This window comes from Megascapheus bottae, chromosome 8 (assembly GCF_031878675.1).
Source record: "Megascapheus bottae isolate mThoBot1 chromosome 8, mThoBot2.hap1, whole genome shotgun sequence".
Classification (NCBI taxonomy): Eukaryota; Metazoa; Chordata; class Mammalia; order Rodentia; family Geomyidae; genus Megascapheus; species Megascapheus bottae.
Window position 1 is genome coordinate 24,736,475 of NC_143516.1, and position 27,999 is coordinate 24,764,473.

Sequence of the window (27,999 nt, forward strand, 5' to 3'; positions counted from 1 at the left end):
CAATATATATTGAGAAATTGGCTAGCTAACGGTGAAATGCTGAGAGCATGTTCATTAGCACCATGGTTAGAAACATCTCCTGTCCCCCAGTGGCTAGTGCTAGCACAGCAGATTTTTTTTCTCTTTTTGATACAATTGCTATACTGAGTGAGGGAAGTGCCCTATTCTTTGAATGTCGGGAAATGTTATGCTACCACTTTTTTTTTTCTCTGAAGTGGGCAAGCTGGTGAATAAAATCTAGAATATTCTTTGTACAGACCCTTCTCTCCTTTGAAGATGATTGAATAAGAGGAGAATGAAACATGGATTTTATTTTCCATTTTAGGCAAATGAATTTCTTAGGTCAAACTGCAACTCTGAAAGACTCAATGAAGCATACCGTTGGTGTTTCTGGAAGACTTTTTTCTCCTAGTGAGTATAAAAGTGCATGCTAGCACAATCTCTCTTCCACCCCTGTGTAGATGGCAACATTTGCTGTTATCGTAAGGTATCCAGAGTCTCAAAACTGTAGCATGAAATGGGGGCTTAATTATCATTCTGTAGGTTGGTTCCTATCCCCAAAGTCTACAAATCATTATTAAACAAGAAAATCAGGTAATTAAGCTCTCTGGCCTGAATCTGATCTATACTGTCAACCTTCAGCATAAAAAGGTATTCACTCATATGGCTGGTTAAACTTTTTAATAATGAACTTGGATCAGGGAAATGATTTGCTAATGCTTTTACAAACACAGGGACTGAGGCAGCTAATTTCCTCCCCATCACACATTCAAAATCCACTTGTTTTCTGTGGCGTGGACAGAAAGCCAAAATCAACATGGGAAAAGCATGACAGAGTGTTGATAGAAGTACATTAAAAAAAAAATGTTGCCTTCACAAATTCTATCTGAACTCCTCTTGCAGTGGCTCCCTGTTGGAAAATTCTACAACTTGCAGTCACTTGCGTTTTATCCTTAAAAACACACAAAACAATTATTTAGAATGCTATAATTGGTTTAATAATCATAAGCTTGACAGAGAACTTGAACTAAAATTCAGTCTGCAGTCTGAATTAGCACCATCCGGATACAGAAAGATTTCTATATATTTGCACACATTAGTTTTGTTACCATACATAGATAAAATATGTTTACTTTTACTTGATAATAGTTTTGATGAACCCACCTGGGGATTAAACTCATTTTTTACTAATTGGTTGGGCATGATACAGGCTGGACACCTCGCAGTTCCAAAGCCTTGACAAAATTAACCTCCAGTGGCTTGCCTGTGCCTTTAGTGAGCCTCAGAGATTGGATACAACCCCGGAACCGAACATTGGTGGTCAGGCCAAACTGGTTGAGACCATCTGAAAAGACAGAAAAGAAGTTTGAACTTCTCTCCTTCTACCCACCCTCCCTCCCTCCCATCCTCCCTCCCTCCCTCCCTTCCTTCTTCTTTATCAGTGTTGGGAATTTAACACCAGGGCCTTGCTTGTGCTAGGTAGGTTCTCTACCACAAATCGAAATCTCTTATCCTTCAGGGTTCAGTTTTAAACTTCTGCTTTATTATAAAATGTTAAAAGCATATGTCAAAGTCAAGTGTAATCTTGAGATTAAATTGAAACCCTGTCAAATATAAAGCTACTGATTTTCTTTATAGCTTTACTAACTGATTTGTAGAGAAATATCTACTTTCATTATGTATTATGAAATATAGAAATATCTAGAATTATGATACCCAGGAATTAAGATACCCAAGAAACAATTTGATGTAGAAGGAGCAACTTGACAGCTGTAACTTAAATCTATAAAATTACATTTAACTAAATAATGCAGTTAAGCAAGCAGTTCAAATACAGAATGAGGACTAGACTTTTAAAATGCAATTTTACTTTTTTTTTTCTTTTGCCCTGGGCTTGAGCTCAGGGCCTGAGCACTGTCATTGGACTTTCTCAAGGCTAGAGCTCTACCACTTGAGCCTCAGCACCACTTCCCGGCTTTTTTCTATGTATGTGGTACTGAAGAATCGAACCCAGGTCTTCGTGCATGCTGCGCAAGCATTCTACCACTAAACTCTCAGCCCAATTTTACTATTTTTTTATGTCGCACAAATAAAGACACTGAGCATTAAGCTGGTTGGTAGGTTACAGAAAATATGCAATAGGCCTACTTGGTGTTAACTAGTTTATTTCATAGACTGCAAATGGAATCCTTCCTAATCTCCTGGAGTTTACCATGACTGAAGAAACGTTGGAAAACGGATCTGCCTACTGCTCTCATTAATTCACTCTCTTTTTCTCCGACCACTATTGCTACATACTACATTATAGTTGGTTTGATATACAGAGGAACCTTCAACAAGACTGTTGTTGAAATGAAGAAAGACCACTGTAGTAATCTGTGTTTGGCAGTACTTACTAAGATGCACTGGGCTTACTTCTCAGCAAATTGGCCCCTCCTCTTTATGCATATGTTATGTAACTCCCTGTGGTTAATGTGTTATATTTAATATGCTGGGGAAGGATTCTAAATGCAGATTTATTGCTTGGTTTTCTTTTTAATAAAAATATCAATTCTATAATGACCTACAGGGGGAATTTGCTGAATTTAACCCAATGATTTCTAGAACTTAAGAAAGCAAATTCCACAATATTTTATGGTTCTTCTGGTACATTAATTATTTTTATGCTATTTTTAAGTAGATTTAAGAAAATTAAAAAAGAAAACCAACTCTGGTCTCAATTGCTATTAAATGATTCATATCTTTTATACATCAAATTCATTTCCTGTAGCTTTTACCTCCCCATGATTGAAACTTTGTGGCTATCATGAAAAGTTTACTCTCATGTGGTTTCTATAAGTAATACGCTTATTTTACAGACTGAAAATTTAGCCAAAGTGTGTTATTAATAGGAGAAGTTTCTAAAGCTAGGAAGAAAGTTTTTGTATGTACGCAGGCTTATATAAAGATAAATGTTGCAAAACCACAAAGGTAAAGAGCAAAGAAATTCTTGTTGGAGTCACTAGTGATTACCTGGGAAACCTCCAACAAAAACGGGGTCATTTGTATCTGCTGATGTAGATGTAGGGTTTGGACTTTGAGCTTCCACCTGGTTTCCATCTACTGTGAGCTCAATACGGTGTTTGATTTTCTTGGCAGTGACTTTATGCCATTGTCCGTCACACAAAGATCCTGGGATCCCAGCATCATAGACAGCTGTGAACCTGCCAGCACCATTATCCACATGAAACAGAAGCTGGAAAAGCAAGAGATGGAATAATCACCAACATTTTTGATAGAAAGCTGTCATGCTAGTTCATACAGGAGAACTGGGCTGGCCTTTAGGGCCTACTACAGCTGAAAATCGTGCCAAGTATACAACACTGGAGCATGATGTTACTGCATCTGACTTTGGTACCTAGTATATTGTACATATATGTTTATTAGTTCATTTGAAAAAGGGAAGGTAAAGGAAAAACAAGATGCACATCATTGTACCCCTCTGTACATTACTCCAACAATAAAATTAAAATTAAAAAAAAAAAAAAGCTGATCACGGAGTCACAGATTCTGTTGGTTGCTTTTGGGCCTTGTTAGTCCTGATGAGACAGAGCATGAAGCTGGTTTTTCTGCTCAGAAAAATTTGAGGTCAGGCAAGCTAGGACTCACAGAACAGTCCTGTTCACATCTTTCAGTGTTTTGAAAGTTCTCTTTAAGAACTCTGTAACAATTTCTTAAAGTTGCTTGATGTGACTCATTAATTTGGTTTATAAATTTCGTTTAGAGGATTGTTTTCAAATGTAAACATTTGATGTTTTAATTGTATTTTTCCCCTTCATGGTTTATAGAACTGAGAATTACATAAATTACTTTTTTGGGTACATTTCATGTCACAGGTGCCAGAGACTTGAGCCAGAAGGCCAGTTAAATTTCAAACAATGACAAACTTAGATTAGAAATTCTTGCTTAAATGAGAAAAATCTGTTTTTTAGTAATATGGCTGAAATTTGAGATGTCAGCATTCCTTTGAAGCTGAAGGGGAAAAACATACTGAAATATTGAAAACATTAGTCAATTTGGCAAACCGTTTGACAAGGTTAAAAAAAAAGAAACAAGAGGTTTTTATTTTTGAAAGATTAAAAGTGCAAGTAAATAGGTTAAAAGGTTGTAAAGCACAGTGATGTAAATATTAACAAAGAATTTAGTGTAAAGACTGGAGTTTGTAGTAAGTAATGAGTTTGCATGGACAAGTTGCTGGATGAAAAAAATCACAGGATAGAGTAATTGGAAAATGCCAATGTTCATAAGGAGGTGATAAAATAAAAAAAACACTTGAAAATGTGCAGTAAATGTACAGTTTGAAAATTTGACAAAATTATTAAATGTTGCTTATTTGTTCACTCTTATTAAGTAACAAGTTTCTTCTTATTTATTCTGTTTCCTGTCTTGCTTTTGGGATGGTTTGAAGATTGAAAGGAAGGGATAAGGTAGAGGGACTGGGGTGGGGGAAGGAAGTATATTTCAGGTTTCTACATTGTTTTTCTTCTGGAGTGACAGCACCCTTAGGGTGGGGATAGGAACAGAGTCAAAGGGAATTCCAATTTAAATAGCCAAATAGGATCCTGTGATATTTCTTGCTCTTCCACTTCTTTTTATCTGCTCTTGACAGTAGGAAGCATATATAAACAGATCATCTCACTGTAGGTGGCTGTTCATAAGCAGACAGGAATAAAGAGGTACTTAAAATTAGATTATCCCTTATAAGCAAATTGACAAAGTATTTGTATAGCTGGGCATGGGTGGCTCACACTTGTAATCCTAGCTACTCTGGAGGCTGAGATCTGAGGATCAAGGTTCAAAGCCAGCCCGGGAACAAAAGACCTGAGACTCTTATCTCCAGTTAACCTCTAGAAAATGGGAAGTGGGGCTTGGCTCAAGGGTAGGGTGGTAGCCTTGAGCTGAAGAGCTCAGGGACATCACCCAGGACCAGAGTTCAAATCCCATGACCTACAAAAAGAACATGATGTCTAGATGCTCTTAAGTGAGAACTGAGAACTGATAAATTAGCTGACCACATGACTTTCTGAGAGATGACTACTCTGTTGCAAGAGGAATATTGATTTAGATGATCCCAACCATTTCCTGTTTTTCCCCAAATCAATAGTTTCACTGACGACATATTCATAAAGAGAACAGCTGGGCGCTTCCGAGATAGAGGTCTAAAAGGCTTTGTTCAACACTGGCCAACCAAATTGCCTTGCTAGGGGATTGACACATTTGAAGGGCATGCTAGCTTTGAAGCTGAGACCACACCTAATTGGTGGTAATTCAGGAAAAACAAAACGAAAGACACAATCTAGCCTTCATCCAACAAAGAAAACAGTAAGACTTCCAAATGGCAATCTCGGTGTATAAGCAGCAATGTGATGAAGAAATCAGAAATGCTGGGCTGCTCAAGCTCACCTTCTCATCCACCATTTCAATGCCCATTCCATCCATTTTCTGACTGCTGACTCCCAGGAGAACTCCAGTTGTTCTGGTGGTGCGGAATTCAAATTCTACAAGGAGGTCCAGTCCCACTTTGAATCCACCAACTGTAAAATGAAGACAAATTTGAAGGTGTAGAATGTATGTGGATTGTTACCAGAAATGTACAATGAAATGGTTTTTAGCTCATGCTAGTCAATCATAATGAAGCTCTCATTTCCAGGTACCCATATGGCCTATATGATCATATAGTTTGTGGCTGTTGCTTTCTCTCTCTCTCTCTCTCTCTCTCTCTCTCTCTCTCTCTCTCTCTCTCTCTCTCTCTCCCTCCCTCCCTCCTTCCTTCCTTCCTTTTTCTTCTTTTCCTTCTAGAACATAAATTTTGTGAGACTTTGTTTGTACAGCCTATATTTTTATTCCTAGGTACACAAAGTTTCCAGAATACAGTGGGTTTAATATATATTAATTGAACAATTGAATAAAGATATACTTGAGATTGAATCAAAGGACCTCAAAGCCCAGTGTGATTATTTTAGAAGTTTGTCTGTTGGATAAAGTAAAGCATTTCACTGTGGATAAAATTGAAAAAATTTTATTGAGAGGCTTTTAATGGTACTACGATAATCTGGAAGAGTTTAAAAGTTCTAAGTATTTTATTAACAGAGAAATTGCAATAGACTTTGATGGAAAGATTCTAGGAGATAAATGGGCTTTTCTAGTTCCTCTAGTTAGTTCTTTTGTCTCTAATTTTCCATATTGGATTCAGTGATTTAATCTTCTTAGTAAGTATTGAAAATACTTTCCCTTTGGAATAAAATAATCTGTTAAGTTGAGTCTAGACCACATCAACTGCATAGACTCTTAGCAAAGAAATCAAGGACACTTTTTCCCCCTCAGTTTTTTTTATTTTATTAGTCAAGAAATAAATTCCAAGTATCACCACAACTTTGTTTAATCAGGGAATTAAGGGTCCTACTGGGACCCTTAATGGACATGGATAGGCAAAGTTTGGATTTGTAGTCATTTTTAAAAGTAAAGGGAAGAAGAAGTTGAATTGTTCTGTAAAACAAATCAGAAAGAAAGAAGTAAACAACAAGAACAACAACAACAATAGCAACAACAAAACCAAGAAGAATGTCATCTTCTAGTTTGTGTGAGGACAGAGAGAATGAGAAGCCTAATAAAAAGCTCCAGTGAATGGAAAACTTGTAAAAACAAAAATGTGAAAGGCTACATTGATGTTGTATGCTTTCCACTGGAAGTGTTATTCTGTCTGCCCACCCACGTCTCATGTAATTTGTATGATACCATATTTGGAGGGGATGACAGCAGTTACTCGAGATGGAGGAAATGGTAAAATTTCTGATCCAATGTGATCCACAGTGAAAAAAACTAGGCAAAATGGCAAGGGAATCCAAGAGCTCAGAATCTGAAGCTGGACGTCCATTCTGCCAGCCTTCTGTGAATTTGTACAAATCCTGGGGAAATCTTGGGACTCTGATAGCACATGAACATGGAATGTGACATAGGCTCCATGTTTTTCTGATTTCTGCTTGTGCACAGTGAAGTTTCCTAGCTAGACTTTGTTGGTGGAAGGCTCCTCATTTTACATGGATTGTGTTTGCACAGGATTGTCCAACTCAACTCTTAACTCAGCTCAAATGTCAATGCCTCCACAAAAACTTGCCCTGTGTCTCCAACTCAAATTATCCTTTCTTTGAAATATCTCCAGATACCTTTTAGATTTTTATTTTTATTTTTATTTTGTGCCAGTCCCAGGGCTTCAACTCAAGGCCTGGATGTCGTCTTTAAGCTTGTGCTTGATGCTAGTGCTCTAGCACTTGAGCCACAGTTCTTCTGGACTTTCTTTCTTTCTTTTTCTTTTTCTTTCCTTCTTTTTCTTTCTCTCTCTTTCCTTTTTTCTTTCTCCTTCTTTGTTTCTTTGTTTCTTTCTTTTTCTGTCTTTGTTTCTCTTTCTTTCTTTCTTTTTCTCTCTCTTTCTTTCTTTCATTCTTTCGTTCTTCCTTTCTTTTTCTGTCAGTCCTGGTCTTGAACTCAGGGGCTGGGTGCTGTTTCTGACCCTCTTTGTGCTCAAAAATAGTGTTTTCCCACTTGAGACAAAGAACCACTTCTGGCTTTTTCTGAGTCGTTTATTGGAGAGCAAAGTTTCATGGACTTTTCTGCCCAGGCTGTCATCAAATTTTGATCCTACGATCTCAGCCTCCTGAATAGCCAGGAGGCTGGCTTACATCTGGCTTTGGTGGTTAATTGGAAATGAATCTCCTGGACTTCCCAGACTGGCTTTGCACTACATTAATCATATCTCAGGCTCCGGAATAATTAAGATTACAGGTGTGAGCCACTGGCATTTGGCTCCTTAAGTCTCTTTTTTAATTTAATTTTTTTCTTTGCTTTTCTTTGCCTTTTTGTGATTTCTCAGCAAACTGGAAATCTACTGATCATGTATTCTATATATTTACTTCCCATAATTCCACCTATAAAATGTGCTCATTACTTTTTTAGTAAACAAATAATAAACATGGGCTTTGAAAATAATAGTACTAAATACTCTTAAAGTATGCTAAGGTCATTTTTTTGTTGTTGTTATTAAGTAGAGGCTAGTAGTCATTTTTCTTTCCAAAATATATGTTCATGATCAAACCTATACTGGATTCAAGTGAGAGGAAATACTTAAAGAAAGCCAGGGAAAGTTGCCATTCTTCATCACTGTCAACAGGAAATGGATACTACCAAGTGTGCAAAGTGTGTGTGTGTGTGTGTGTGTGTGCGCACGCGCGTGTGTATGTGGTGTGCTCTTTGTCATGAAATGGAGCCTTGCAATGGATTAAAGAGAAAGAAGGAGAAATATGATCACATCTCCAGCAATATAGACAGGTAAAATTGGTTAGTAGAAAAATTAGGTGGTGGTGGTGGTGGTCTGCTGGGCGTGGTGGCACATGCTTGTAATCCTAGCTACTCAAGAGGCTAAGATCTGAAGATCAAGGTTCAAAGCCAGCCCAGGCACAAAAGGACCTGAGAATCTTATCTATAATTAGCTTCTAGAAAATGAGAAGTGGGGCTTGGCTCAAGGGTAGGGTGGTAGCCTTGAGCTGAAGAGCTCAGGGACAGAGCCCATGCCAACGTTCAAGCCCCATGACCCACAAAAAATAGGTGGTGCCAGGTACTGATGGCTCATACATGCAATTTTACCAACTCAGGAGCCTGAGATTTGAGGATCACAGTTTGAAACCAAAACTCATCTAGGGAGGAAAGTCTGTGAGACTCATTACCAGTTGAATACTGAAGAAACTGGAAGTAGAGTTGTGGTTCCAGTGATAGAAGGCTGCTTTTCAGAAAAAAAAAAAAAAACAAAACCAAAAAGCCTAGCAGGCAGCACCCAGGTCTCAAGTTCAAGAAAAAATATATACATATGCATATAGTATTAAAATATAAGACTTCCTGCAGAATTACATTATTTTTCTGTTACTGATCTCGAGTGAAACAAATAGAATACACTTTGTTTTTCCTGTTAATCCTTATCACAATCAGATCCATGCATTTTAATTGGTCATGAAGGTCATTTAGTTTAAATAGAGCACTGGTTTAGGACCCTGGAAAGCTTTATATTTTGGTTCATGTAAGCAGTCTGCATTAGTATGTAGATAACAGAAAATGAAGGAGCCTCACCTGCTTTGGCATAACCTGTCCCATCAAAATAGGAGCCTCTCTGAGCATGTGCAAAGCATGTCCCTACTTGGTAGCTAGAGGTTGGCAGTTCCAGATCAGCAGGGGCCTCTTCCATGCGAAGATTCCTAATACAGCCGTCAATACTGTAGGTCACCTAAGCAGTCAGATCAGAAGAAATGAACGCCAAGCTTTAGCAGCTCTTCTTGCTATGAACATAATCATTTGGGGGTACTCTACGTGCTGAGTTACCAGCTGGCAGTCTTGGAGCAACACACAAAGCTCCCTAGCTTTGAGTACTAGCACCCCAGAACTTCTAGCCCAGGAGTTCTGTGCTATGCTTCTAAGTGATATCTAGCCAGGAATCACAATCAGGATCAAGATGATTTTCTAGTCACATGCAAGAAGTCATCAGATGGCATAACCTGATAATACAAATCCATATGCACAAATAAATGATCCAGCTAGGTAGTGAGATAACAGAGAAGAAATGATATACTCACGGGACCAATTCTTCGAGTCGTATAGTTGATGGGTAATCCACCAACATACAGCACCCCTACAACATCTAGGATATCTGCTTTCTTTGGACTGATGGTTCTGTTAGCTGCATTGTCGACATACAGAATTCCTTCTTGTTTTACCCGTACAATCTTAATCTACAAAAATCAACAGGAGCCATCAATCCCAATCTCAAACAAATTTCAGAATGCATGACATAGGTATAGTTTTCTCAAGGATATGTAAAACCACTTTTATGTTTAAGCTTTATAAAACCAGTAAAAGCAAATGTATTTTAATAGGACGTTTCAAATTGTTTTCTGAACGTAACGTTTTCCTGGATAAGTCTTAAGATTGAAATTTCTTCTAGAGGTTGCCAAGTGTGCATCATGTCTCAAGAGATAGGAAAGTTGCAGGTGGCTGGAACTGCCATGAATTCAGTGGGATGCAAAATTCATGTCTAGTTTAAGAATGCATTAGTTTGAGCCAAGTTTGAGCTCTGCACACAATTTGAGACTTGCTGTATCCTTCTGCCCAGCCCATCACGTGCAGAATTAGAGCAAGAGCAGTATAGTGGGAGGAAAGCCTCCTGAGCCACCTCATCAATCAGAAGCCAGGCAGGAAGATGGAGACCCAAGCAATGAGGAAATGATAACAGTGCAGCGAATTGTCTCCAATGAAAGAACCATAGAGAGTATGAAGACTCACTCCAGTACAAAATCCTTGATTTTGAATTTAGTTAAAAAAAAAGACTGTGTAAGTGTGAGAAATGTTGGAGCCAATGGTGGATTAGGACTGAGGAGTGTAACAGCTTATTTTACACATTTCCATTTTAGTTTTGAGAGGTCACATTTGAAAAACACCTTCAAAAAGGAAATCTATCCTTAACTTTGAAATTAATGATCCTGTTTCATTGTGGCCCCACAATTGTGTTTTGTATTCCCTTAGTCAGAGATGAGAATAACCATTAATGAGAAGTCCTTCACTGGTAGTGGAATTTGTGAGTCATAAGCTTCCAAGCAAATAGGAAGATTCCATTCATTCCCAAAATAAATGGAATTGACTTTGACTTTGGAGTTGATTTTGACTTTGACTTGGAGTTTACATTTTATTTTCTTCTTCAAGTTTCCCTCTTTCTGTCTCTCTCTCTCTCTCTCTCTTTAGCTTTCTGTGTGATATCACTAGTCAAAGTAGGTTAATGCACTAGATCCAACAACTAATAATATATTCCGAAAATTAAACATTTTATTTCTCTACCCAGGGAAACTTTACTCAATAGGTTATCACAGGTGCAGAGACAAATGTTGAGTTTCTGCTTTAATCAGGCACTATATTATCTATTTGCCGTCCTGCCAAGGAGGAGAGTAAGATGGCAAATGAGCCTCTGTGCCTATAATTGCACCAGTTTCTGGGTGTAAGGCCAACATTTAAAGTTGTTTCAAATGACTATTGGTGGAAATGGTACCATGGGGCTCTTTAAACACCACACAGCCGAGCTTCCCAGACTCCTGGCTTTCAGAGCAGTATGTGGTAAAGGGAAAGGTAAGCATGAGGGACCATGTCTGTGACCCAAACTTGTCCTTTCGGCCATTATTATTTCTTCAAAGACACGGCCTTGTGGCCCATTAAAAATAATGACACTGTGATCTCAGAATGAGTGCGAATTCTCTGCTCTCAATACTCAGAGCTATAGGATGAACACGGTGCAGGGGCCTACATTACTCTCACACAGCCGTGGAGAGTTGACTGACCCTTGTGTGTTGGAAGAGAGGTGAGAGCCACAGCTCTACAGCAATGGAAATCCTCTACCACCATTCCAGCAGCACCAGAGTGAGAGTCTGTCTGCACTGGCAAAGTAGCGCTGGCCCCAGGGAAAGCCTGTTGCTGCCACCTTAGATGCCCTCTCTGCCCCCTTCCACCCATTAGAGTCCTGTCAGCTTCCCAGGGGGATGCTTACCTTGTGCCAGCGGCCATCGTTGATTCTGGTGGGGATCATGGTGTTGGTGTCACCACTGCCCAAGTCGTAACTGAAGTAGGGGAATCCATCCCTCAGCTGAACTGTGGCAAAATCAGCATGGTTGATGCGAGCCATGTAAAAAAGCAAGCCGGATTCAGCTTCAGTTCGTACTTCCAACTCGATTGTCAGGCTGTGGAACACCCGTGTGCACAGGAAGACAGGGAAATAAGAATGTTAAGGATAGATTAGGGTGGTGTGCAATCAAGGGGCATTCTCATGCAGAAAGGATCTATTTTTCTACTCTTTTCAGTGAATTTAAGATGCAAAAAACCTAACCTCATTCATGAGTAACTGTAGTTGTTTTAACTTGATAAAATAGAGATATTTGATATTTTATTTATTACTTGTTAATATCTCAGGTTAAAGCCTACCGGTTTTTAACTTTGGTGTCGTTGAATGCAATTGCAATGTGGCTGTTTCTGGAAAGTCCAAATTGCTTGCTTCTCATCAGAAGAGCTGGTTCAGATTCAATAGCACAAGGACCCTGTGCAACGCCAAGAAGAGAAAGCGAGAAGATCATGGACTCTATTCTTAAATAACGCTGATGTCTTGCTTTCTCATAATTACCTCCGTGGACTTGTATAATTTTCAATTTTTTAAAAATAAAATATGGCCTGGGAGTGTGGCTCAGTGGTAGAGTGCTTGCCTAGCATGCATGAAGCCCTGGGACTGATCCCAAAGTACCACATACACAGAAAAAGCTGCAAATGGTTTTGTGGCTCAAGTGATAGAGTGCTAGCCTTGAGCAAAAGAAGCTCAGGGACAGTGAGTGCTCAGGCTCTGAGTTCAAGTCCCAGGACTGGTAAAAAAAAATACTAAAGATGGGGAAAAAAACCCCTGCATTTCTTATTCATCTGCAACACAATGGGCATTTACTAAATGCTAAATGAATGTGAAATTTGGATCCCATCCTTAAATCACTAAATGAGCATGTGAAAATATATCAATTAATTTCTATTTTCTTCCAAGGAAAGCAACAACATTCCTGAGGAAAAGAATTTTCTCAGAATTTACATTTCTGAGAGAAAGAAAAGTTACAATTTCATTTTTGTCTGAAGAGCTTTCTTTCCCTAGAAGATTGAGAGCAGGGAAAATGGAGAGCTAATCATGTGACTGGAGCAGAAGAAACATGTGTTCCTTTTTAATTCCCCCCCCCCCTTTTCCATCTCTTATAACGTTACTTTCCCTTGAAAACGACTGGCCCACTAGCATACGGCCGTGAATTTAGACTTTTAAGATCATGTGTCTAAACCAGCAAAGCAGCCTGTTGAGGTTCTTAGCCAGTTATCCAGTTGCTAGGCAACCATGCACATTTTAAAAATGGAACCCACTGCACACATTTCCACTGCTACTGTTGAAAGATCAGCTTCCTGGACTGTCAAAGAGGCACTAGCTAGGTCTAGGGCTGTGCAACCATTTGTTTGATACTCTGTTGTTACCATCTTGAAAATCTTAATGAATTCTGCTCAGAAGACTTTGTGTTACCCTTGTACACTGCATTTTGTGTCATCTTCTTGTTTTGCCAGTTATATAACCACCTCTGGCTATGTGGGCCATATTTAGCTACTGTCATGTTCAGCTCAATAATCAAGGCTCCTTAAGTGACCAAAACCACAACCACTTTCCTTGGTCTCTATTTTCACAAGACAGTTTGATATACAGGTAGCTTAAGAAGTCTTTTAGAATAAGCAGTATGTGAGAAAATCAATATCCCCCACACTCTTCACCAATGCATCTGTTTTTCAGATCTGCACTTAATAGCTTGGAATGGCCCATTGCTCAGGGAGTGCTGGCTCAGCAGAGCTTTTGACGCAGTGGGTTCTTTCCAGTGTTTCTTGGGGAAGACACATTAGCACATAGGAAATAAATACTTGAGGGGGGAAAAAGTGTCTTGTTCTCTTTTCTCTGGAGCTTAGTCAAATGCAACCCCGTCACAGCAGGTGAAGGGACTGGAACATTTCCAAATGTTATAAAATTGATCTTCACGGAAGTAGCTCACTCTGGCCTTTCAGGAGATGGGCAGTTATAAAAAGTAATCTATGCAAAAGTCCAGTGGACAGGACAGTGTGAGTGCTACTCACAGTACACAGCACCTAGCTCATGACACAGCCTCCAGCAAGAGCCCAGATGGCTCAAGGTCTCAGTCTTCAATAATGCTATTAATAGAATTGGGATCACCCATCCATTTCCTGTACAGAGCAACTTCTCAACAAATGCATGCAGCCTGATGTCCTCCCCTGAAGATTCTAAGAGGATCCCATTTGCTTTGAGTCCATAGAGGCAGAATTCCACCCAGATACCTTGCTACTGTGTGTGTGCATATGCACATGCCAGTATTGGGGCTTGAACTTAGGGCCTGGAATTGCCCTTAAGGTTTTGTGCTGAAGGCTTGAACCATAACCTTCCTCTGGCCTTTTGTCAACTGATTGAAGATGATAGCCTCAGGGACTTTTCTGCCCTATGTTGGTTTCAAATCATGATCTCCAGATCTCTACCTCCCAAATAGCTAGAATTTACAGGTGTGAGCCACCAGTGTCTGACTCCACTCAAATGTTTTTAAACTCTCAGCTCTGAACACTGAGAAATGTAGGCGCTCCGTGGTACTTAGGAATTAGTGAACTAGAATGTGTAGCTATAATCAAAACTATAGGGTTTTGTTTTGACACTTGTTACTATTGCATCCAGTGGTTGTGTTTCTATATGTAAATGCTAACAAAAATCCAATATTCATATTCTAATGTGATTTTTAAAACAGACCAAGGTAGCAATTTTAAAAGTAAATATTTTACTGGTGGCAGCTTATGTTGTATAGAGTTTTTTGCTTTTCAAATGTCTCCTGGTGACCCAAACATGTGATCAAGTCACCTTCTGTCTATCTGTAGACTGCACAGATAGCTTCAAAAGTATCTCTGAGTGCTGCAGCAGTTCTTTTGTCATATTTTCTGAAAGGAAAAGGCCCTACTTAAGTCATTTTGGGAAGACAGTGACAAAGGATAGGGACTCTGGAAAGGTCCTATGGCAAATGTCCTTACCTATCAAACTCACTGGAATGGGAAGATGAGCCTTTGCTTCATTTCTTCTCAGGCTGGTGGTTAGTACAACTCAGTAACAGATTACTAGCCAGTGTTGTAGAAGGGAATGGACCAAACTTATATCTGTAATAGGTAAGCTCAAAGTATAGATCTGTAATAATAGATTCATTTTTCTTCTAGGACATTTAAATAGATGCTTTAAAAAATCATTCATTTTTTCAAAGAGGGTAGATATTGCTTTGAATAAAATGGCTTCCTTGATCATGTAACCCTTTTATTAATTACAATAAAAATACAAAAAAAAAGAAAACTAAAAAAAAAAATGGCTTCCTTGATTAAGATTGGCAGTGGAAAAAAAGGCTGAGAAGTGCTGGTGTCAGGGGGCTTTCATATGCATCCACTTTAGCATTTCAATAGGAAGAAATTTCTTCCAGCCCTAGTCTAGGAATAAATGTTTTGGCACAAATTTAGATCTCTCTCTTTCTCTCTTGCTTGGTTAAAGAAGAGATTGTGGGCTGGATTGCTGTGAGCAAACAGAATCAGTCTCTTTCTAGAATGTGTGTAGGGCAGTGCAGTTCCAGAGCTCGGCAGGGGCTTCCCCTTCCTCCTCTCTTCCTGTAGAGGGAGAACTGCTTCCTCTGCTGCTCCAGCTTCATCTTTTTTTCCCCACTTCTAACATTTCAAAAGGGGAACACGCTAGGTGGATCAGAAAACACTGGAGCTTTGCAGGAGAATGAGAGATCTTGAAAGTAAGAACGGTTTCACTCTGCTTCCTATAGAAATCTAGGGGGTGAATGATGGAAGAGGGGGCAAAGATGAAGAGGTATTGTACTTGTAAACTGACACCTCGAGTTGAAATTTCTTTGTACAACTACTTAAGCATAATTTTAAACAATAAATACATTTCAGAAAAGGAAGAAAAGATCTAAGCAAAGTTAGGAGACAGGGAGAGGAAAAGTGGAATGAAGGACTTTTCTCCTCTAAGCTTATGTGAGTTTGAGAAGAATCTATTTTTCAATATATTTTTTACTGTAATTAATAGAAGGGTTACATTATATTCACCAGACAGAAGGTGCGTGACTTCACATACATTGATACCCTTTCTCATGTCTTGGTCCCTATTTCCTTCTCCCCCACCCCCCCCTCACCTTGTTTTCCCTCCTTCCCTATCCAATTTCAAATAAGCATGTATCCAATATATCAGATAACAAGGTGAAATACTGTAACCAAGGAACAGCAAAAGAGATGAGAGATAACATAGGTACATTAAGGATGACAATCACTCAACATATGGCTTTTGTTTCTATATCCTGGAAGTCCTTTCATTTAGCGTCATATGTATCTAGGTTTTCTTCTATTGCAAACCTCTGCTAGGAGAGCCCAAGGTTTCTACTGATTATGACAAATGAGGGAAACCATTGAGCCTATGTTCCTTTGAGTCTGGCTTACTTCACTTATTATGATTTTTTCTGTCTTTCTTTTTCCTTCATTCTTTCTGACAGCAGCATAGAATTCCATTGTGTATAAATACCACATCTTGTTGATCCATTCATCAACTGAGGGCACCTGGGTTGGTTCCATATCTTTGCTATGGTAAATAGTGCTGCAATGAACATCGTTGTGCTAGTGGATTTAGTCTGTCCTTGTTTCTGGACGATTGGGTAAATGCAAAGTAGTGGAATTGCTGGGTCATAAGGGAGCTCTATGTTTAGTCTTTTGAGGAACTGCCATACTGCTTTCCATAGTGGTTGAATTAGTTTACACTCCCACTAACAATGTAGTAGTGATCCCTCCTGGACACATCTCCTTCAGCTTCTGTTGTTATTAGATTTCTTGATCCTGGCCATTCTAACTGGAGTGAGGTGGAATCTTAGAGTTGTTTTGATTTACATTTCTTTTATGGCCTGAGATGTGGAGCATTTCTTCATGTGTCTATAGGCCATTTTTGTTTCTTCTTCAGAGAAGACTCTCTTTAAGTCTTTGGCCCATCTTTTAATGGGATGATTCTTTGGAGATTAGTTTTGGAGTGATTCAATTTTTTGAGCCGTTGTATATTTTAGATATGAGGCTTCTGTCTGTTGTATGGTTAGTGAAGATCTTCTCCCACTCTGTAGGCTTTGTAGTTTATTTGCTAGCTATGTCCTTTGCCATACAGAAGCTCTGCAATTTAATGCAGTCCCACTTATTCAGACTTTCTCTGATTTGTTGTTTCTTGGTCCTTACTAAGAAAGTTTCGACCTGTGCCAAGGAATTGAGAGGAATCTTTATGGATCTGATTCCTTTTCCTGTGTCACTTGGGAAACAGTGATCCTTGAAATGTGTTAAAAAGCGGCCCGCAACAAAAAACAACACAACAATGAAACATCAATCTCTGTAGCAGTTCATCAATCGCAACATGTTACAATTCTGCCACCTTGTGGGCATTCTTTAAAATGCTACAAGTAATACAGAGAAAACGCACAGAAAAGGCCTGGCGGTATTTGGATTTCTTTGCCTCTGCTTGATAGGTGACAAGGAGCAGGAAGACAGACATGGATGAAAACTCTGATATATCAGTGGATGAAGAAAAGCAGTGGTGTGACTGGGAGGATTCTGGAGGATGTTAGACTTCCCAAAGTCCTGTTTAGGGAAGGGGATCAGTAACCTGGTGGAAACCTTTTTACTATGTGCAATTTTAGATCAGAAGAGAAGTGACCATTTTTAGCTGCTGGTTGTGGGCTGAACCTTGGAAATAAGTTGTCAGGTTCAAGATGAGCATATGATTTATTGATCAGCATCCCTCCAATTTAGGTAGGAGCTGAAGTTTATGTTGATCCAAACTGGATTTTTCTGTTGTTGTTGTTCTTGAAAGCACCAAATACAAAATCATCCTAAAAATGGCCATTGTTTTCTTCTTTCCATGAATCAATTCTCTTCCTAAACAAATAGGGGGTAAAATTCACATCTGATTGACGTTTGTATGGGACAGTCTTCCTCATGGATGCAGATGCTTTTATAGCACTACTAATTTAACATACTGAAATAAAACATGTATACTCAAGCTTCTGAGAAACAACTGTTTTGCTAATTCGTCACATAGGAGCTTTTTCTGGCAACTAAGCATTTTCAATGGTATTTATGCACTACAGCCATCCTTAGAGGTAGAGAATGTGTGTGTTTCCAATACACATCCAAATTCAGTGTATCCCAGAGGCCTTGTCCATGTTTAGTGTCTAGAGTTGTAGCCTTCTGATGGAGAAATCACTTCCTTTTGCTGTATTCTTCCCCTGTCGACTCACTTCTTTCTCTCCAGTTCTTCTGGAGTCCCATCTGCATAACGCTCTTCATGGCTCCTCATGTGAACTTGCACACTTTAAACGGAGGCTCACAGTTCAACTTTGCAGTAAGATGAAAGAAAGTGCTGCCAACTCATTGCATGCAGTTCCACACAGGCTCTGTTTGCTAGGAAGCCTTGGTATCAACAGCACTTATACTTGCACAGGAATTGCTCATTTGAATGTATCAACAAATGTCCTTAATACTTGGATTAGTCTAGACAATTGTTGATCAACTAGTATCAACCTTGATGAGACATGTCCACACATATAATCTATAGAAATGTTTTATCCACATCTAAATGAGCTACAGAATAAGAAAGGTATACAAAGAGGTAAGTTCCTAGACTGTCAAATAACAGAAGTAAGTAGTTTCTAATATACTATGAGCTACTCAGGTAATAAGTACAGGATTGACAATAACCCATTTCTTAGAGCAGTGTTTTCTCAAGATACTCTTTCTTTCTTCTTTTTTCTCTTACACTAGTACTTGGGCTTGAACTCAATGCCTTATACTTTTGCAAAGCTTTATACATTCAAAGCTGGCACTCTACCACTTGAGCCACACCTCCAGTCCTCACTTTTTGCTAGTTAGTTGGAGATAAGAGTCTCTCAGATATGTCTGCCTAATTGTCTACAAACCACAATTCTTAATTTCTACTCCCTGAATAGCTAAGATTATATGAGTAAGTTACCAGTGAAGTATAGCAAATGTCATTTTTGTACAGTGGGTGATAGATATAAAACAGAAAAAGACAGGGATCTGTACTAGGAGATCCTATCTGTCAACTGTGCAAGAACCAACATAAAACTTTTATACAAGTTCCCACCTCAAATTTGAACTATTGTTTTTTGCCAGTCGTGGGGCTTGAACTCAGGGCCTGAGCACTGTCCTTGGGCTTTCTCAAGGCTAGCATTCTGCCACTTGAGCCACAGTGCTTCTTCTGGCTTTTCCTTTATATGTGATACTGAGGAAATTGAACCCAGGCCTTCATGCATGCTAGGCAAGCACTCTACCACTAGGCCAAACTCTTGGCCCCTCAGACTAACTTTTAATTCTTAGAAAAAAATTCTAAACACTGATGCAAAAAGAAAGTGATGAGAGTTGCAAGTGATTAAAAAACCTTGAAATATTAATAATCATACCATGGTGAGGCTCAAAACTAATTAAAAATACAAATCACCAACAATCCTTTCCCCCTCCTGTTTGTCTCTACCCTAAACATGTAAGAGGTTAAACTAACTACTTATCATGAAAGGATTAACAGAGAATTTTTTCAGCTAGGATTATGCTAGCTGCTTTGCACACAGTGTATAACTTATTCCCTCCTAATCAATCCCATCCTCTAGGAGGTCGGTCTACATTTCCAGGGGCCAAGTCACCTGTTGCAACACACTGTCTTAAAGTGGATGAGATATGACAGAGAGTTTCTCTCTCTCCCTTCCTTCCTTCCTTCCTTCCTTCCTTCCTTCCTTCCTTCCTTCCTTCCTTCCTTCTTTCCTTCCCTTTTATTCTTTCATTCTTGCCTGTCCTGGCACTTGAACTCACAGCCTGGACTCTGTCTTCGAGCTTTCTCAAGGCTAGCACTCTACCATTTGAGCCACAGCACTGCTTCCGGCCTTTTCTGTGTATGTGGTACCAAGGAATCAAACGCAGAGCTTCACGTATGCCAGGCAAGTACTCTACCACTAGGCCACACTCCTGACACAGCTCTCTCTCTTTCTTTGTTAGCAGTAAGGATACACAATTCATTTTTAGGTTTACTTATCTCTTAGTAAAATAATTTAGGTTTACTTATCTCTTAGTAAAATACTTGCTATAAATTTTTAATACATAAAGCAATAAATAGCATGTAGACACCAAATGCCCTCGGAGTACTGAACACAGGAGTTGCTCAGTAAAAGCAGGCATTCCTCGTCTACGTGGGAAGACTTCTACTTTCCCAAGGAATTTCCACACACCTCGTGACGTATTAGAATCCTTCCTGACCCACATTTTACAGAGGCTAAAATGCTACAGGGAGTACATAACCAGTCTTGTTGAGAAATGTCTATTTGGCTTGTAATTTAATAAATATTTCTGGGAATCAGGGGCACATTGTTTGGCAGAACAACCATTTCCCTTGTAGAAGCTAAGAAAGATAATGAGATGTTTGAGGGTTTTCAGAATCTCTACCCAAGACAACACACTTGACCTATTATCAGCAATGCATTATAAACATGATTCCTGTATGGTTAAGAGTATTTTGTGATATCTTCCATACTACTGTGTGTGTATACACTGGTGTGATCCCTCTGAAAAGGCAACTAAGCCAAGAACTGGAAACAGTAGACTTACTTTTCTTTTAGTCACAGAATTTCTCCCTGTCTATAGGTCTATTCCAGGGAAATAATCAGCAATAATGAAAAAGTTTGAGTTACAAAAATGCTTATCACAAATACAATTTCTAATAGCAAAAAGTAGAAACACTTGCTCTAAGAACAACACATTTTGAAGTCAGAGTGTTGCACTGATAATGAGTCAGACTTTGGAATCAAACCTAATGGATTCAATTTCCTAGGCTGGCATCTACAAGCTGTGTGAGTGGGTTAGTTACTTAAGATTATTGTGAGGTACAGGTAGTTCATGGCTGTAATCTGGCTAAGCTACTATGGAGGCTGAGATCTGAAGATTGTGGTTCAAAACCAGCCTGGGTGGGAGTGTCTATGAGATAATCTCCAGTTGACCGGCAGAAAACTGGAAGTGGCACTGTGCCTCAGAGTGGTAGGGTGCTTGCCTTATGCAAAAGAACTCAGGGATAATGCCCAGGCCCTGAGTTCAAGCCCTATGACTGACAAAAAAAGAAAAAAGAGATAGATAATCCTTATCAAGTCAATGGAATGTGTAATGATAATTCATCTTTTATAGAGCTGTTATGAGAGTCACATGAAAACAGTGGCCATTGTCTGTGACAGGCATGTAGTGAACATGTGAACATGGTAACTATTATCCCTAATATAGGATAATTATGTCATGTATGAAATGCTTAGTGTATCTTTTTTTTTTTTTTGTGGGTCATGGGGTTTGACTCAGCCTGGGCGCTGTCCCTGAGCTCTACAGCTCAAGGCTAGCACCCTACCCTTGTGCCAAGCCCCACTTCCCATTTTTGTACGTTTTTGCGATTCATTCAAAAGGTTGCTTGGAGACTGGGGTTGAATGCAGGTGGATTGGAGGCGGGATGTAATAAACGGAATCTCTGTATGTGTGTGTATCCACAGTAATAAAACATATTACAATGTACATTTGCAGGGCATTTTCACACAGCCTGAATTACATATGGTTAGTTTTGTCTTAGATGTAGACTTGCAAACTGGATGGCTATTGAGATCTATGTGTAAAAGGCAAAGAAAATGGGATTGAACATTTTTAGGAGAGCCTTTGTGTATCACTATTATTTTTTGATCCTGAAACTTTCTGTCCATAAAAATGTATCTTTTTTTTTTAAGAAAACAAACATTAAAGACAAACAGAGCTACAAAGAAAAGCAATCCAAAGAAGATGTGAGAAGAGCAGGCTTTCATAGGGGTCACCCTTGCTCCGGATATCTTGAACAACTAGCTCCCTTTCTGGGAAGGACTGAAATGCTGAGGAAGGCAACAAGCATACACCAGCACTCACGTGGGCCAGCGCAGGGGTGGGAGCTGGTTGAGGCTGGATCACTACTTCTGCTGGAATCACTCCATTCTCACCTTCCCTGGGCTTCTGGTCAGCACAGTAGCCAATGTCTGCATTTGCGAAGGATACAGGCCGTGCGAAGTCCATAGGGCTAAGAAAATAAATCCAAAGGAAAACATTTTCATTTCTTATTTTCATTGTCTCTCTTCTTCCTTTTATTCTCTTTTCTTTTGTAGCAATTTTTGAGCTTGAACCCAGGGACCTGAGCGCTGTTTCTGAGCCATCTCTGCTCAAAGCTAATGCTTTACCATTTGAACCACAGCTCCATGTTTGGCTTTCGGGTTGTTAACTGGAGATCAGAGGCTCATCATGGACTTTCCTGATCAGGCTGTTATGAACAATGATCTTCAGAGCTCAGCTTCCTGAATAGCGAGGGCTACAGGCCAGCTACAGCCCAGCCAGCAGTGACTCACTGCCTTCCTTCTCTATATATCTAAAAATGATTCTCTCTAAATCCATCGTTAGGACCGTTAGTTTAGTATTCCAACTCTACACAAAACATCTTCCAGGCCTTCCACCTACAGTTTTGGATAATGCGGTTACAATGATCATTTTTCAATGAGAACATAACAGCGGCACGGAGAGTCACTTACACAGAATTGATGATAAGGTTCCACACACAGCCTTCAAAAGAAGGAATGTTTTGGAGAGGAGAAGGTTGATACTCAGGTGGGGCACCCCCCACAAAAAGCTTTTTGACTTCAATCGGTTGCTCTGCTGTCAGGTTTTGCACGTGCCAATTGTCTTCATCCACTTGGACGGCGAAGATGCTGATAAAACAGTGATAACAGGTGACTATCAAACATAGCATATGAGCACATTTGAAAATTACTGTCTTTGGTTTTTGTGAGACAGAGTCTCATGCTGCAGACTCAAATTTGGCCTCAAAATTGTAAACTTGTGATCCTCTTTTCTCAGTCATTCAAGTGCTGGCTATACCAAGATAATGCTGTTTTCCGAGAGTCCCTCAGTGACTCTGCATGGAAGTTTACTGAAACCAGGCAATTGTGCAACTTGCAACATGAACTTCTGGTGGGAGTGACCACTGGAGCCTGCTGACCCACACATGAGCCTGTGAGGGCGGAGGCCGCGGCTGTGTGGCATGAGGCGAAGTGGGTTTGGCCCAGCATGAGGTCACATTTTGTTTGGTTCTTGATTTCTGGGTTTGTGCTATTATCGTCTTGCTAGTGGACAAACTGTATCCCTGAGAGCTTAGATTGCAGGAATCCACAGTGAACACTTCCAGTTGACTTTAGAAAGAATGTAGCTGCTGGCTTTTGAATAGAAGGGGAGGCAGGCAAGAACACTAAGCTAATTGTTCCTTGCAATAATCTTCTTCAGTGACTGTTTCATTAATTTCCCTAATTTGCTTACAAGAGATCATTCACACATGACTAATTGAGACCCTCATGCCACTAATTCACAGCAATCCTTGTGTCCCTGGGCAAAAAAATCAAGAGACAGTGTGCCATTGATGACAATGGCCAAAGGCATTTCCTTTTTTTGAGAGGAGAAGCGTGTTTTGAGTTTCATCCCAGAAATCATTCTGGTTCTATTAGTCATCAGTGTTAATCACTAGCCCCAGGATCATAAATAGATTACAGAGGACATACTTTCTATTTGAAGAGCAAGCCAAAGTTTGTGGGTAAAAATTTCAGTACTAATATGACAAAATAGTCAGTTTTGTAAGTGAGAAAGTATTCCTAAACTGAGGAGATAAAGGAAGGTTGATAATGACCAAGAAGCATTGTACTCACAACTTGACTTATGGAATTGTTAACTGACTTTGTACAATTGCATAATAATAATATAATAATGAAAAGCCCTGAGATGAATCCACTTTGGTATATAATTAAAAAAATAAGAGTATAATATTGTTACAGTATTTCTCCTGGTTATCTGATATATTGTATATATGCATATTTGGTTATTTGAAGTCGGATAGGGAAGGGAGGAAAACAAGATGAGGGTCTGGGGTGGGGGAGGAAAATGGGGACCAAGACATGAGAAAGGGTATCAATGTATGTGAAGTAATGCACCATCTATCTGGCGAATATAATATAACCCTTCTATTAATTACAATAAAAATATATGAAAAAAATAAGAGCATAATGAGTGAAAATAGAATAGTGAAATCCACTAAAAGTTGCAATAAAAGTTGCAAGAGTGAGGGCGGAAGACCTGAGAAAAGTAATTGAGGAGGGGTGAATTGTACCAAAGCACATCACATGTATCTATGCAAATACTACAAGACTTCTTTGTACAATAATACATATCATTTTGTTTTTAACAGGCGAGGACTGTTTATTGAGAAACAGCGAGGGGCACAGACCTTCCAGCAGAATTGGAGGTTGTGCTAGGGACTGGATTTGGGGTGGGCTTATAGTGGGCTTAATAAGGAAGCAAAAATAAAAAATGGGTGATGGTCTCCTTGGGGCCCAGAGTGGTGTCTTTGGCCAGGCCCACAGTGAAATGCTCCATCTTGGGTTTTTAAAAAGAAAATTGGACACTGGTGGCTAGCACCTATAATCCTAGGTAGTTAAGAAGCTGATTACTGAGGGTTGCAGTTCAAAGCCAACCTGGGCAAGAAAGCTCATGAGATACTTGTTTCCAAACTAACCACCAAAACAAATGCGTACACATACAAATAAATGAACTGGAGGTGGAGCTGTGGCTTCAGTAGCTCAAGGACACTAGACTTGAACGAAAAATCTGAGGAACAATACCCAAGATCCTGAGTTCAAGTTCCAGGTCTGGCGCTCGTGTGCACACGGACACACACACACACACACACACACACACACACACACAATAATAAAAACTATATTTTAAATTAATAATAAGTACTATGACTGTGTACCAGGTGACATATGCCTGTAATGCTAGCTGCTCAGCAGGCTAAGATCTGAGGATTGGGCAAGGAAGTTCATGAGACTTATCTCTAATTGATCCCCTAAATAAATAAGTAAACAACTAGAAGTGGAGCTATGACTCTAGTGATAGAGTTCTAGCCTTGAGTAGAAATCATTAGGGAGAGTGCTTAGACTTTGAGCCAAACCCCAATAATTACCTGCCTCACCAAAAAAGTGCTAGAAAAAAATGGATTCTGTTATAGTTCCAAGTGGCATTGCTGTTAATGGATATTGAGAGGACAGATCAGATTTAGTTTCAAAGGGAATTTGGGGAAAATTTAGCAATTTTTTTCCTATTTTTACTTGTTTTCTTTAACTTAAACTTTGCAAAGATGTGTTGGCAAAAATCAGGAGATTGAATATCATTGTTAGGCCAATCGCTTGTTGGCAGGATATTCAGAAAACTTGTCCCCCCCCCCTTTTTTTCCCAGTTCTGAGCACTCTCTTTGGGCTTTTTCCTCAAGGCTAGCACTCTGCCACTTGAGCCACAGCACCACTCTGGCTTTTCTTTGTTTTTTTTGTTTTGTTTTCACATCCTAAGCATTGTCCTTGGACTCTTGTTGCTCAAGGCTAGAGATCTATCACTTGAGCCACAGCACCACTTCTAGCCTTTTCTGGTCCATGGTACTGAGGAATCAGACCCAGGGCTTTGTTCATGCTAGGCACGCTACAACTAGGCTATTCTCCAGGCCCCCCACTCCGACTTTTCTTTTATATATATATATATATATATATATATATAATTTTTCTTGTAGTTAATAGAAGGATTACATTATATTCACCAAACAGAAGGTGCATTACTTCACATACATTGATACCCTTTCTCATGTCTTGGTCCCCATTTCCCTCCCCACCCTGCCCCTCATCTTGTTTTCCCCTCTTTCCTATCCTATTTCAAATAATCAGATAAACATATATACAATGTATCAGATAACAAGGTAAAAAGCTGTAACAATATGAGATAACCAAGGGACAGCAAAAGAGATGAGAGATAACATAGTACATTAAGGACAACAATCACTCATTATATGGCTTTTATTTCTATATCCTGGTGCTCCTTTCATTTAGCATCAGACTATATGGCCTTAAGTATCTAGGTTTTGCTGTATTGTACATCTCTGCTAGGAGAGCCCAAGGTTATGACAAATGACTTTTCTATGTATGTGGTACCAAGGAATCGAATCTGGGTCTTTGTGCATTCTAGGCAAGCACTCTAACACTAGGCCAAACTCCTGGCCCTGAAAGCAGCCTTTTTATTAACGTTATTCCTGAATGTTCTGAACTGAGTTTTTTTTCTTCCATATATTTTTTATTTTTGTAATTAAGGTTACATTACATTCATCAGATAGAAGGTGCATAACTTCATAAACATTGACACCCTTTCTCATGTCTTGGTCCCCGCCCCATTTCCCTCCTCCCACCTCGCTCCCTCATCTTGTTTCCTCCACTTCCCTATCTGATTTCAAATAACCCAATATGCATATATATAATATATCAAACAACAAGGTGAAATACTGTAACAATTTTAAGCCTCTATTTATGATGGATCAAAGAGGGCAAGTTTGTTTCCTTTTTTTTTTTTGCCAGTTCTGGGGCTTGAACTCAGGGCCTGAGCACTGTCCTTGGACACTTTCTGCTCAAGGCTAGTGCTTGACTTTTTCTGTGTATGTAGTACCAAGGACTCGAATGCAGGGCTTTGTGCATATTGGATGAGCATGCTATCACTAGACTACAATCCCAGCTCCTCCAGTCTCCTTTTGAAGAGTTGTGTTTCCTCCTCTTTCTAGAGTAGATTCCCTATTGTAATTTTGTCCTTGGGACCAGAACTAGTCCTTTGCTTGGTAGAAATTGTGTGAGCCTTTAAAACAACAGACTGGAATTAAGTATGAGCATGAAGCTTACTAGTAAGGTGCCCTTGGCAAGTTGTACATAATTATGCTGAGTTTTCATTCTGTATTCTCACTCATAAAATGGAGATAAAAATGCCTACTTCAAACTTGGAAATGTGAAGTAAGGGTTTGTCTTGAGGTGACATTAATTAATAAGGGCATTTTTCTTTTGTAGGTTTTGAGAATTGAACTCAGGACCTGGGCATTGTCCCTGAGCCTCTGTTTCAAGGCTAGTACTCTACCACTTGAGCCACAGAGCCACTGCTGCCACTTTTTGAGTGGTTAAGTGGAGATTAGTGTCATGGGACATTTTTTTTTTGCCTGGGCTGGCATCTAACTGGGATCTTCAGATTTCAGTCTTCTGAGTAGCTATGATTATAGGTTAAGCCACTGTTTTTTTTTTATTGTTTTGTTTTTAGAAGACTATTGCTGAATCCTGCTTGCAGTTACATTCTAGAAGCACAAAATCTAAATAAGTCTATTCAGTACTTTTATGGACAAAGACATTACCAACATATATTTCTCATGATTTAATTTTTGTTTTCTCTTTTAGTCTTAATACTAATTTTACTAAAAGACTACTCTGACCAACACATCAAATAAACATTTCATTACATATTAATATAGTTACTAACCAAGTATATTGCTATTTTCTTATATAATTCCAGAGATTGGCTTTTCAAATTTTATAATTAAATATTTTACTTCTTTTTTTTTTTGCCAGTCCTGGGCTTGAGCTCAGGGCCTGAGCACTGTCCTTGGACTTTCTCAAGGCTAGAGCTCTACCACTTGAGCCTCAGCACCACTTCCGGCTTTTTTGTATGTATGCGGTACCAAGGAATCGAACCCGGGTCTTTGTGCATGCTAGGCAAGCACTTTAACCACTAGGCCAAACTCCCAGCCCAATATTTTACTTCTTACAGTCTGTCCCTTATTGCTAGGAAATTTGGTCTGATATTTTTGCTTCACACTATCACTGATTGGATTTTCAACAAAGATGTGTCTTCCTCTATGGACTTCCTATTAAAAATAAAATCCCAACTTTTTGATTGAACACATTTTAAAGGATCAAAGGGAAACTACTTGCATTTAAGGGTACAAATTATGATCTGAAATTAGTTCTGAAATGTAATGTAACTTCAGGGTCTTTTCCTAGTTCAGTACCTATGTGTGGAATGTTTTGACAAAAGAGAAACAAATCAACTGTTTATGAATCCTGAGGAGCTAGCGTAGACCGTCAGAACCTAATGCTTCATGTAGCTAACTGTGGTTCTTGGGAGAAGAATCAGAGAGGCAAGTTGTGAGAGTCAGGGATCAATGAAGTAAAAAATAAATTAGAATATAAAGTGAGTGACATAAGGATTTTCAGCAGGAAGGGATACAAATGGAAAGCCAATGAAGGAGTAGTAAAAAGAGGCTGAGTGGGAAAGAATGCTAATCTTGAGAAGCTTTTCTCACATTTGCCTTAA

General features: G+C 39.3%; 1 protein-coding gene across 1 annotated transcript in view; it reads right to left on the reverse strand.

Annotated features, from left to right (window-relative positions):
* Positions 1 to 681: 681 nt before the first annotated feature.
* Lama2 (laminin subunit alpha 2) overlaps positions 682 to 27,999 on the reverse strand; it is a 392,099-nt gene continuing 364,781 nt past the window's right edge. The window contains exons 56-64 of the mRNA XM_090337749.1: positions 22,323 to 22,499; positions 21,673 to 21,820; positions 12,040 to 12,152; positions 11,609 to 11,798; positions 9,654 to 9,809; positions 9,154 to 9,307; positions 5,443 to 5,573; positions 3,013 to 3,235; positions 682 to 1,345 (exon numbers count right to left, since the gene is read on the reverse strand). Of these exons, the coding sequence (XP_090193875.1) occupies positions 1,188 to 1,345; positions 3,013 to 3,235; positions 5,443 to 5,573; positions 9,154 to 9,307; positions 9,654 to 9,809; positions 11,609 to 11,798; positions 12,040 to 12,152; positions 21,673 to 21,820; positions 22,323 to 22,499 (1,450 nt within the window). The 3' untranslated portion in view covers positions 682 to 1,187. The remainder of the gene's footprint in view (positions 1,346 to 3,012; positions 3,236 to 5,442; positions 5,574 to 9,153; positions 9,308 to 9,653; positions 9,810 to 11,608; positions 11,799 to 12,039; positions 12,153 to 21,672; positions 21,821 to 22,322; positions 22,500 to 27,999) is intronic.